This window comes from Gopherus evgoodei, chromosome 21 (genome assembly GCF_007399415.2).
Source record: "Gopherus evgoodei ecotype Sinaloan lineage chromosome 21, rGopEvg1_v1.p, whole genome shotgun sequence".
Lineage (NCBI taxonomy): Eukaryota > Metazoa > Chordata > Testudines > Testudinidae > Gopherus > Gopherus evgoodei.
Genome location: NC_044342.1, coordinates 7,328,299 through 7,341,175, shown reverse-complemented (window position 1 = coordinate 7,341,175; position 12,877 = coordinate 7,328,299). Strand labels below are relative to the sequence as shown.

At 46.9% G+C, this 12,877-nt stretch overlaps 1 protein-coding gene across 1 annotated transcript; it reads right to left on the bottom strand.

Annotated features, from left to right (window-relative positions):
• Nucleotides 1-3,813: 3,813 nt before the first annotated feature.
• On the bottom strand, nt 3,814-11,188 carry LOC115637858 (olfactory receptor 10C1-like). The gene is made up of 2 exons (XM_030539459.1): nt 10,848-11,188; nt 3,814-4,624 (listed from the first exon to the last, which is right to left on the bottom strand). Exons 1-2 carry the CDS (start codon nt 11,186-11,188, stop codon nt 3,814-3,816), a joined length of 1,152 nt encoding a protein of 383 aa, XP_030395319.1.
• Between the last annotated feature and the right edge of the window lie 1,689 nt (nt 11,189-12,877).

The window sequence follows — 12,877 nt, the reverse complement described above, 5'->3', positions numbered from 1 at the left end:
TGGATGGGTATAGTTTGCTCAGGAAGGATAGACAGGGGAAAAAGGGAGGAGGTGTTGCCTTATATATTAAAAATGTACACACTTGGACTGAGGTGGAGATGGACATAGGAGACGGAAGGGTGGAGAGTCTCTGGGTTAGGCTAAAAGGGGTAAAAAACACAGGTGATGTCGTGCTGGGAGTCTACTACAGGCCACCTAATCAGGCGGAAGAGGTGGATGAGGCTTTTTTCAAACAACTAACAAAATCATCCAAAGCCCAAGATTTGGTTGTGATGGGGGACTTCAACTATCCAGATATATGTTGGGAAAATAACACCGCGGGGCACAGACTATCCAATAAGTTCCTGGACTGCATTGCAGACAACTTTTTATTTCAGAAAGTTGAAAAAGCTACTAGGGAGGAAGCTGTTCTAGACTTGATTTTAACCAATAGGGAGGAACTTGTTGAGAATTTAAAAGTAGAAGGAAGCTTGGGTGAAAGTGATCATGAAATCATAGAATTTGCAATTCTAAGGAAGGGTAGAAAGGAGTACAGCAGAATAGAGACAATGGATTTCAGGAAGCCGGATTTTGGTAAGCTCAGAGAGCTGATAGGCAAGGTCCCATGGGAATTAAGACTGAGGGGAAAAACAACTGAGGAAAGTTGGCAGTTTTTCAAAGGGACGCTATTAAGGGCCCAAAAGCAAGTTATTCCGATGGTGAGGAAAGATAGAAAATGTGGCAAAAGACCACCTTGGCTTACCCTTGCGATCTTGCATGACCTACAAAATAAAAAGGTGTCATATAAAAAATGGAAACTAGGTCAGATCACAAAGGATGAATATAGGCAAATAACACAGGAATGCAGAGGCAAGATTAGAAAAGCAAAGGCACAAAATGAACTCAAACTAGCTATGGGAATAAAGGGAAACAAGAAGACTTTTTATCAATACATTAGAAGCAAGAGGAAGACTAAGGACAGGGTAGGCCCACTGCTCAATGAGGAGGGGGTAACAGTAACGGGAGACTTGGAAATGGCAGAGATGCTTAATGACTTCTTTGTTTTGGTCTTCACTGAGAAGTCTGAAGGAATGTCTAGTATAGTGAATGCTTACGGGAAGAGGGTAGGTTTAGAAGAGAAAATAAGGAAAGAGCAAGTAAAAAATCACTTAGAAAAGTTAGATGCCTGCAAGTCACCAGGGCCTGATGAAATGCATCCTAGAATACTCAAGGAGTTAATAGAGGAGGTATCTGAGCCTCTAGCTATTATCTTTGGGAAATCATGGGAGACGGGGAAGATTCCAGAAGACTGGAAGGGGGCAAATATAGTGCCCATCTATAAAAAGGGAAATAAAAACAACCCAGGAAACTACAGACCAGTTAGTTTAACTTCTGTGCCAGGGAAGATAATGGAGCAGGTAATCAAAGAAATCATCTGCAAACACTTGGAAGGTGGTAAGGTGATAGGGAATAGCCAGCATGGATTTGTAAAGAACAAATAGTGTCAAACTAATCTGATAGCGTTCTTTTATAGGATAACGAGCCTTGTGGATAAGGGAGAAGCGGTGGATGTGATATACCTAGACTTTAGTAAGGCATTTGATACAGTTTCGCATGATATTCTTATAGATAAGCTAGGAAAGTACAATTTAGATGGGGCTACTATAAGGTGGGTGCATAACTGGCTGGATAACCGTACTCAGAGAGTAGTTGTTAATGGCTCCCAATCCTGCTGGAAAGGTATAACAAGTGGGGTTCCGCAGGGGTCTGTTTTGGGACCGGTTCTGTTCAATATCTTCATCAACGATTTAGATGTTGGCATAGAAAGTACGCTTATTAAGTTTGCGGACGATACCAAACTGGGAGGGATTGCAACTGCTCTGGAGGACAGGGTCAAAATTCAAAATGATCTGGACAAATTGGAGAAATGGTCTGAGGTAAACAGGATGAAGTTCAATAAAGATAAATGCAAAGTGCTCCACTTAGGAAGGAACAATCAGTTTCACACATACAGAATGGGAAGAGACTGTCTAGGAAGGAGTATGGCAGAAAGAGATCTAGGGGTCATAGTGAACCACAAGCTAAATATGAGTGAACAGTGTGATATTGTTGCAAAAAAAGCAAACGTGATTCTGGGATGCATTAACAGGTGTGTTGTAAACAAGACACGAGAAGTCATTCTTCCACTTTACTCTGCGCTGGTTAGGCCTCAACTGGAGTATTGTGTCCAGTTCTGGGCACCGCATTTCAAGAAAGATGTGGAGAAATTGGAGAGGGTCCAGAGAAGAGCAACAAGAATGATTAAAGGTCTTGAGAACATGACCTATGAAGGAAGGCTGAAGGAATTGGGTTTGTTTAGTTTGGAAAAGAGAAGACTGAGAGGGGACATGATAGCAGTTTTCAGGTATCTAAAAGGGTGTCATCAGGAGGAGGGAGAAAACTTGTTCACCTTAGCCTCCAATGATAGAACAAGAAGCAATGGGCTTAAACTGCAGCAAGGGAGATTTAGATTGGACATTAGGAAAAAGTTCCTAACTGTCAGGGTAGTTAAACACTGGAATAGATTGCCTAGGGAAGTTGTGGAATCTCCATCTCTGGGGATATTTAAGAGTAGGTTAGATAAATGTCTTTTAGGGATGGTCTAGACAGTATTTGGTCCTGCCATGAGGGCAGGAGACTGGACTCGATGACCTCTCGAGGTCCCTTCCAGTCCTAGAGTCTATGAGTCTATGATTGTGAGGAGAGGAGCCTGAGTCCTCCCACTCCACTGTGCTCCAACCCTGGGCCCTGTCAACCTCTCGTTTGTTCCACTTGCCCTGGAGTGTTTCATCCAAGGCTTTCCCCTGGTGGCGAAATCCAAACCAAAAGAAGAGGGTTACCAGTGTCCAAGATCCACAGAATACTTCCCTCTCTGGTTGTCTCTAGGGTGGGTCCTCCCTTCTCTCAGGGAGGGCCCCTTTGAGCAGTTGTCTGAGAGCCTTTAGGCTTCCCTCTGCTCTGCGCTGCTGGAGCTGTGGGCTGCAGGTCTGCTCACCTCCAGCTCTGCCACTCAAATGAGTTAAATCCCTGTTTTTGAATGCCTCCAGCAGATGGAGCATTTGCTGCATGTGGGACCCAGAGGGGGGTGCTGGCTTAGCCCAAAATAATCCCTTAACCCCTTCTTGCCCAGTGTTGGGTTTCTACATCACAGTTATGATTTTATTTTATATGTAAACATTGGTTTCCAATGCTTCTGCCTACTATCATTTGAATATCTGTGCTTTATTTAATAAACTTACATTTGATTTAACTATAAAGCAACCCTGGATTGCCGAGGCAAGCATCACACCAACAATGCAAATTTACTCTTAGACCTCGGATGTCCCATGAAATTTTCTCTACCCAACACACATTTCTGTCATCAGCTTTCATAAGAAAAACGTTATATGGGAAATTTCAACCAGTTCTGATTAAAATAAGGAAGATTTTTTCATAAAATCCAGATATACTTGAATTACAGAATTACAGCTGCTCAAACAATGGGAAGGGGAGAGATGACATTTCAAATTTTTCCTTTCTTTTTCTTTATTTTAATAGAATTAATTGCTTTTAAGGCCAGAAGTGGATTTCAAATGAATAAATTAATTAATATTTCCTCACTTGTTTTGTCAACATTCAAAATATTAATGAAAAATTTCCTGGAAATACAATACTTCAGAACAGGTTGACCAGTTTGATAAAGGGAAATTCTTTGCAGAGTTCAGATGCCAGTTGGTCTCTTCAGAGCTGTAAAGTCCCTTTAGAGTTTAGACAGTCCACGGATGACAAACCTGATGAAGGAAAATAATCTCTGTCTTAACTGAATATCTTCATTCCTGTTTTCCTCAAGGCATCTTTCACCTCCTTGTTCCTGAGGCTGTAGATAATGGGGTTCAAAGTCGGAGTTACCACTGAGTAGAACAGAGAGAGTAACTTGTTCACATCTGGAGAAAAGCTGGACTTGAGGCGCACGTACATGATAAGGGCCATCCCACAGAACAACGTCACGACAATGAGGTGTGAGGAGCAGGTGGAAAATATCTTGCACCTGCCTTCAGCAGAGCTAATTTTAAGGATAGTGGAGATGACAAAGGTGTAGGAGACCAGGATCAGCAACAATGGCAGAATGAGGATGATAGCAGCACCCACGATGATCTGGATCTCATTCCAGTAGGTATCCCTGCACACCAGCTTCAGCAGTGGCTGGATCTCACACAAGAAGTGGTTGATAACATTGGGTCCACAAAAAGGAAGTGTGAAAATAAAGATTGTGTGCTTCAGGGCCACCAGCATGCCACAGATATATGAGCCACCAGACAGTTGCATGTAAACTCTCTTATTCATGATGGCTGTGTAGCGCCGTGGGTTGCATACGGCACAGTAGCGGTCATAGGCCATAGCAGCTAGGAGGAAGCACTCTGTTCCACCAAAGAATAGAAAGAAATACATTTGTACAGCACAACCAGCAAAGGAGATGGTTTTGTCTTCTGAGAGGAGGTTGGCCAGCATCTTGGGCAGAGTGACCGAGGTGCAGCACATCTCCAGGAAGGACAAGTTCCCGAGAAAGAAACACATGAGGGTGTGAAGGGCTGGATCAACACTTATGGCAATGATTATGAGTATGTTGCTGTCATAAACAGATAGCTAAGGGTTACTGTTCTTTTACCTGTAAAGGGTTAACACAGAGAACCAAACACCTGACCAGAGGACCAATCAGGAAACAAGACTTTTTCAAATCTGGGTGGAGGGAAGTTTTGGGTGTGAGTCCTTTGTCTTTGTCTGCTCTCTTTCTCGGCTCTGAGAATGATTTTTCTATCTCCAGGCTTTCTAATCTTCTGTTTCCAAGTTGTAAGTACAAGGATAGTGAGACAATAGGTTTATATTTTTTTTTGTATTTACATGTGTGTAGTTGCTGGAATGTGTTAAATTGTATTCTTTTGGAATAAGGCTGTTTATTCACTTTTGTTCTTAAGCAATTGACCCTGTATATTGTCACCGTTATACAGAGCCTATTTTTAATGTCTTTTTTCTTTCTTTTTATGTAAAGCTTTCTTTTTAAGACCTGTTGGAGTTTTCTTTAGTGGGGACTCCAGGGAATTGAGTCTGCAGCTCACCAGGGAATTGGTGGGAGGAAGAAGTCAGGGGGAAAATCTCTTTGTGTTGGAGTTACTAAGCCTGACTTTGCATACCCTCTGGGTAAGGGGGAAGAGAGATTAGCTCTCTCGGTACTTGTGTTTCCAGGACTTGAAACAGGGAGGGTAGAATCCCTTTGTTTAGATTCACGGAGCTTGCTTCTGTATATCTCTCCAGGAACCCAGGGAGGGAACACCTGGAGGGGAGGAGGGGGAAGGGAAATGGTTTATTCCCCTTTGTTGTGAGACTCAAGGAATCTGAGTCTTGGGGTTCCCCAGGGAAGTTTTTGGGGAGATCACAGTGAGCTAGGCACTGTATAATTCCTAGCTGGTGGCAGCAATTACCAGGTCCAAGCTGGTAACTAAGCTTGGAGGTTTTCATGCTAACACCCATATTTTGGACGCTAAGGTCCAGATCTGGGAAAAATGTTATGACATGGTGGCACAGTGGTGGGATAAAGATAGAATCCAGAAGCCAGTAGAAATATTATATTTTTCTTTTCTCTGCTAGGGGCTTTTAAGCAGAGAGGGTTTGGTTTTAAAAGGAACCAGAGAAAATATTTTTTTCTATTCTCTCCTGGCAGTAGCTTGCATATTAAGCAAGGAACCATTAAAGAACTATTAAGTGTCTTTTGTTATACTATAGCACTCCCATTGAGAGTCAAGTATCCAGCACAATACACATGCAAATAAAGTGGTTTTTCTGGTTTACTTTTTATTTAAAAGATTAGCTAGAGGAAGAAAGAAAAAAAGGCACTGTTGCTAGGCCAACCCCAGGAGACAACAGAGCCAGCAGTTCAGACAATAAACACCAGAGGGCACCCCAACACAAGAAAACAGGAACCATGACTTCTAAGGCAAAAATGGTGGCCGAGGCACAAATCAAAGACGCCGAGCACAGGTGAGATATGGAAAAAAAAACTACAAGAGATGGAGCTGAGGGAAAGAGGAAAAGAGGCTACCCACAAGAGAGAGTTGGAACTCCTGAGGGAAACCCACCGGCAGGCCCTGGAATTAGAAAAGGCTATGCAACAAAACACAGCCAATCCTAACAACCCTTCGCCAATACTTGTTCCACAGCACAGGAAATTTCCCACCTACAAGGCAGGTGATGACACCGAGGCCTTCTTGGAAAATTTTGAAAGAGGCTGTCTTGGGTACAGCATCTCTGAAGACCAGTACATGGTAGAATTGAGGCCACTGCTCAGTGGACCCTTAGCAGAGGTGGCAGCTGAAATGCCAAAGGACAGAATGAACGATTATAAACTATTTCAAACCAAGGCCAGATTAAGAATGGGGATAACCCCGGATTATGCCCATCGGCGTTTCAGAACCCAAAATGGAAACCAGATGTGTCATTTCCCAGACACGCCTACTACGCTGGGAAAAATTATGAGGCCTGGATATCAGGAAACAATGTTAAATCCATAGACGAACTACACCTCCTCATACAAATGGAGCAGTTCTTGGATGGTGTTCCTGAGGACATAACACAGTACATACAAGATGGAAAACCCAAAAATCATACCGAGGCGGGGGATATTGGAGCCAGATGGATGAAAGTGGCAGAAAGCAAGAAAGCTACTGTCAAGGGGAACGAATACCCCAGAGGGCACACGGACAATAAACCCTACAACCGAGGGCGACCAAAGACCCCACCTACAACCCAAGGAAAGCCACAGACACCCTATTCTCCCACCTCAACAGTCTCCAGTAACTCACCTCGACTCAGTGACCAGTCAGCTGGAAGATGCTTCAAGTGTAATGACCTGGGACATATAAAGGCCAACTGCCCAAAGAACGCCAACCGAGTGCAAGTCGTTACACCACCATCACACCAAAGATCCCCAGGCCCAGATGCCTCTCAAATACCTTTGGAGCGAAGGGAAACTTTGAGAGTGGGCGGAAAGAAGGTTACTGCGTGGACAGAAACGGGGGCACAAGTGTCAGCTATCCACCAATCCTTCGTAGACCCCAAATTCATCAACCCAAAGGCCAAAGTGACAATTTATCCCTTCATGTCACAAGCTGTAGACTTGCCTACAGCTGAACTGCCTGTCCAGTACAAAGGCTGGTCAGGAATGTGAACTTTTTCAGTCTATGACAATTATTCCATCCCCATGCTACTGGGGGAAGACTTGGCCAACCAGGTGAAGCGGGCCAAGAGAGTGGGAATGGTTACACGTAGCCAAACCAGGCAAGCTTCCAGATCCATTCCTGTTCCTGAGCCGTCCACAGATGCCCCGTCTGTGTTACCAGAGACCCAGACAGAGGTAGTGGACGCGGATTCCATGCCAACCACAGAAACAGCCACAGCACCTCCAGTCCCAGGCCCGGAACTGGAACAGCAACCAGCACCAGCAATCGCAACCACATCTTCAAACTCAACGCCAGAGGGCGCCAGTGAGCTAGAACTGACAGAAGCAACAGACAACCATACCCAAAAGGCTCAGCCAGAGCCTGAAATACCCTCAGGTGCACCAGCGGAGAGCAGTTCACCAGCAACGGAAACAACCCCAACACCTACATTGCTTCCAGAGGGACCAAGTCCAAGTCCCCAGTCTGAGGAAGAACTGGTGACCCCAGCCTCAAGGGAACAGTTCCAGACTGAGCAGGAAGCAGACGACAGCATTCAGAAAGCTTGGGCGGCGGCACAGAGCACCCCACCACCTCTCAGCTCTTCTCACCGATCCTGGTTTGTTATAGACCAAGGACTTTTATACAAGGAGAATCTTTCTGGTGGACTCCGGGAAGAATGGCAGCCGCAAAAACAGTTGGTGGTTCCAACTAAGTACCGGGGGAAGCTCTTAAGCTTAGCCCATGATCATCCCAGTGGCCATTCTGGGGTGAACAGAACCAAGGACCAGTTGGGGAAGTCCTTCCACTGGGAGGGGATGGGCAAGGACGTTGCCAAGTATGTTCGGTCTTGTGAGGTGTGCCGAAGAGTGGGAAAACCCCAAGACCAGGTCAAGGCCCCTCTCCAGCCACTCCCCATCATTGAGGTCCCATTTCAGCGAGTAGCTGTGGATATTCTGGGCCCTTTCCCAAAAAAGACGCCCAGAGGAAAGCAGTACGTACTGACTTTAGTGGACTTTGCTACCCGATGGCCGGAAGCAGTCGCTCTAGGCAACACCAGGGCTAACACTGTGTGCCTGGCCCTAACAGACATCTTTGCCAGGGTAGGTTGGCCCTCCGACATCCTTACAGATTCAGGATCTAATTTCCTGGCAGGGACCATGGAAAAACTGTGAGAAACTCATGGGGTGAATCACTTGGTTGCCACCCCGTACCACCATCAAACCAATGGCTTGGTGGAAAGGTTTAATGGAACTTTGGGGGCCATGATACGTAAATTCGTCAACGAATACTCCAATAATTGGGACCTAGTGTTGCAGCAGTTGCTGTTTGCCTACAGGGCTGTACCACATCCCAGTTTAGGGTTTTCACCTGTCCCTGCCTGCAGGTATATGGGATCTTGGGGAGCAATTACCACACAGGTGGGGTGCAAAATAAACTTTATTAAGAAAATGCAAAAACAGGGAAAGTTTTTAATAGTGAGGGGTATGGGGTTTGTTAAGGTAGGCAATTGGGGAAGGAGTTCTTTTAGTATAGTATAGGGGGTTTCAATAGTGGGGTACAATACAGTGGGGTACAATACAGTGGGGTACAATACAGTTGGTAACCAACTGACACTGAAGTATAAATGTAACAGGTAGCTAACAATTTCTAGGTAAAGGGTGTGTCACAGCAGCATATAACCAACTAACAGTTATGGGTAAAATGTGTTAAATAACCAACAACTTTAGGTAAAAATGTGTCACAGTGGTGTAAATATAAATGTGAGGTGTGTGAGAGAGAAAAAGGGTAACCAATGGGGTTTTATGCTAGACTTCAGTAATACAATTGAGGTTTGGCAGCAGTAGGAGCGGGGTGAACACGTGGGGGAAGGGAATAAAAGAGAGAGAAAGAGAGAGAGGCAGTGGTAGAGGAATGAGGTTAGGGGATGGGGGAAGAGGAGCACGTGGTGGAGCAGAAACCAAAGATAGAGGCGCTACAGAGGGAGATTTAAACTCAGGGAGACACAGAGAGCAGACAGGCTGCAAGTTTAAACAGCAGAGAGACTGCAATGAGTGACTGGGGAGCTCGGGGGGTGGGGAATTGGGGCAGTGGGAAGACAAATTTAAATAGTAAAAACCTTATCTATCCCCTAACTTAATCAAACTTATATAAAATGACAAGCAGCTACAGAATACAACCAGGCAATGATTTTCTAAACTTATCTTAACCAACAATTAGGCAACACAACAAATATCACAGAAACTTACAAGCTCTACAATCTTAACAAACTATGACTTATTAAAAAAAAACAAGACCTATGGTGCACCTTATGCTATGGGGAGGTTACAGAGGGCAGAGTGGTATGTATCCAGGACCCAGCTCCAAAGGAAGCCAAGGGATGGTAGCTACAGCGGTGGATACAGCTGAAAGCAGAGAGCCCCAAGGCAAAGCCCACAGGAGCAGAGCTTAGCAGTGGCAAAGAGCCCTGTAGTATAAGAGAGGTTTTAAGATACAGACCAAGGTTTAGCTTGAGTCTGTGTGCTGGGGGAACAGAGCCAGCAGCTAAAATAATAGAAAGTTAGAAAGTTTTACAGAGGGATTCTTACCAGTCCCCAAGGCAGCAGCAAAGGCAGAAGCAGCAGCAACATCAGAAGAGGCAAGGAGGGTTCGGTACAGTCTCAATAATCAGGAGATCTCTCAGGTAGCAATTCGTTTTTCGTGGGGGGGGGTTCAAAAACGGGGGTACGCTCAAAATAAAACGAGAGCGGAGAAAGGACCCCCCAGAACCCCTGGCTGATCAGACCAGGCAGCAATGCAGGAACCTTTCTGAGGTGTGTTTCAAAAATGTCTGGTTTTAAAGGCAAACTTGGGCAGTTTCCCACCAGTAATCCTGATAGGCTCCCTCTGTCACAGGGGAGGGGGCACAGGGGAAAAACTGAAGGTAAGCCCAGAGACATGCCTGGACATAGTCCTGTGCAATAGGTGACTCAAGAGCACATGAGACTATGACTCATGCCCAGGATCTTAAAACCACAATAGGCCTTGCAGCTCTGGACATTGCCTACCCTACACCAAGCCCAGGTTCAACGAGGTGATAACAGGACTAACCCTTTGAAAAGGGCAGTGGTCCCACTTAGCATGCAGCACAAGTGGCCATCCCTTTGAGAAGGGCAATGGCTCTTGTTAAACAACTTAAGGGGCCCTCCCTTTGAGAAGGGCAGTGGCCCTGGTAAACAACTTAACAGCCAGGGAAGGGCGGCCACAGGAGAACAGAAAACAAAATGGAGTCTGGGGAAACAAAATGGAATAGGAGAATAGCTGTAACTGACATGCCCCCCTGGCCGACCTGAACGGGCTGTGAGGGGGATGTCCCATGCAAAGACCAAAAAAAGGAAAAAAAAAAAAGAGGAAAAAAAAAGGTTTTACAAGTCATCGTCTTCGTAGTATGGAGGTGGTGGTTTGCTGCTGTCCAAGGGGATGGAGGAATACCTCACCTGCAAAGGCAGGGCTGACACAACCTTATGAATTAGCTGCTTGACCACTGCTATCCCCAACAGAAAGGCCACAAGAACAATAGCCACAGTGATAAGCCACTGCTTGATGGACTGAGCCCAGGTCCCCAACCCCCAGCTGGACCACTGAGCTTGCCACCAATCCCACTGCTTACGCTCTTTACGAATCTGGATGGCGAGGGAGGATAGTTGGTCAGCCACGGCTGAGACATTGTTCCACCCAGGCTGAAGGCGCAGGCAACATTGTCCTTTAAAGCGAGGATCGAGGTCCTCCAAGACGACACTAAAGTCCTTCTGTAGGATGGTCTGGATCAGAAGACGGTTCTGCTCGGCGTAGTTGGCTAGGATAGTGAGGGCGTTGCTGGTTCGACGAAGTCCTTCTGCTGTGATGTTGGTGAGGGCCTCCAGACCAAGCGACAGTCCACGGATTTGCTGTAAAGTTAAACTGTATGAGAGGGGGTTAAACTGTATGTAGCCTCCTATGACCATCTCGGTGGCTGACTTGAGTCGCTCCCATGCGGTGGCTGTTCGTCGTTTGCGTGGTGAGGAGAAGAAGGGGCGACGGTGGTGAAAGAGCCCTCCTCCCTTTATGACGAGTTGCCCGATGGCACATACCCCCTTTGGGAATGCGGGTAGAGCAGTCCGGGCAATATTGTTCCCACAGAGCCACACTTGTCCTGGGGAAGAGGGTAAAAACTGGTCATGGGTGGAGCTTCGCTGGGGGGATTTCTGGCCGGGTGGTGTATCGACCTCCATCCATAGTATGTGGGCGGCTCTGACCTGTCTCAGTTTTACATGGGTCTGAGCTGTGGATAAGTATTGGGTGGGGTTAAACACTCTACTTGTTGAAAGATGATGAACTCAGTGCAGTATCTTGAGCTTCCTTTCTTGGGGTTTGAGTTAGGCTGAGGTCCTATGAACCATTGGGTGCAATTGGGATACTGCCCCAACGGAGTGGGATTGGAGAAGCCAAAGAACACGATGCAGGGGGCTGCTGGGAGTGGTCTTGTCACCGCAACAGGGGCGAATGAGTTGGGTCTTCGGTCGTCGCTGGTGGTGTTGCACGTGAACAGAGGCCGATGAACCCAGTCTGTGTTGTTGCAGGCTGAAGCTGGATGCTGTGGAGTCAGGTTCGTGAGGGGGAGGAACTCCCAGAGGAAGGGGGACCCTCCCTCTGAGGCCTTTGGTCTTGTACAGGCAACACAATCGTGTGATGGGGGGACATCTGACAGGTTCCCGATGAGGACCTCCTGTAGGGCGTAGGCTCTCAACCAGGCAACCAGGGGGTTTTCTCGAGGCGGGGCGGCAATCATGGTGACTGATTCCTATGGAGACATAAAAGAAAAGTGGCCCCTCTTAGGGCCTGTTATGACCGAACACTAAGCCAGTTGTGGTGGACCAGGTCAGGCTTGCCCCGTCCATCTATTTGAATATGATAGGTGTTAGGGAACCGGCCAGGTGTGATGATGGTGGCTGCTAGTGGAGTGCAGGTTCCCTGGGCATTGGGAATAGAGGCCCACACTGGCTGAGAAATACTATAGGCAGGTTTCCAAGGTTCCCGTGGTTTAGGAGCAATTTCTGGCCATCGGCTGTATGCTGTATTAAGGGAAATGAGGGCTTGAGGCAGGACCCGGTCCCACCCCTTGTAATCAGGGGTGCCAAGTATGGCCCGAATCTGGGTCTTCAGCATTCCGATCCGTCTCTCCACGACTCCGTTGCTTTGGGGGTGATATGGCAGGTGGACGCACTCCCCACTGGGACACCGTCTGGTCTATAGCTTTACTGGTGAACGGTGGCCGTCCATCGGTCTGGATCTCTTCGGGTGCCCCCCAGGCAGCAATTACCTGGAGAAGGGCTACAGAAACAGCTGGTGCAGTAGATCGCCTGAGGGGAGAACATATTAACTGACGAGACCCTAGGTCAACTATTACAAGCCCCTTTGGATACTGTTTGGCCCCCGGGAGGGGCCCAATGAGGTCCATCTGCCAGGTTTTACCTGGGCTAAAGTGCTCAGGGCTATAAGCACCATGAGCATAGACAGGCTTGTTAGTGACTCGTGCCTGTTGGCAGCTCAGACACCCTTGAACAGCTTGGGTGCACTGCTGCCTAGACACGCTCGATGTTCGTCTCCCTCGGTCAGTCAACAGCTGATGTAGGGCACAGGCAGGCAGGTGCCCC

What these genes read in the sequence shown, in the direction of transcription:
- LOC115637858 (XM_030539459.1), bottom strand. Translation starts at nt 11,188, where the DNA reads ATGGTCATAGGAGGCTACATACAGTTTAACCCCCTCTCATACAGTTTA. An exon ending in ATTCGTAAAGAGCGTAAGCA is followed by an intron (nt 4,625 to 10,847) that starts GTGGGATTGGTG and finishes TGTTTATGACAG; the next exon opens with CAACATACTCATAATCATTG.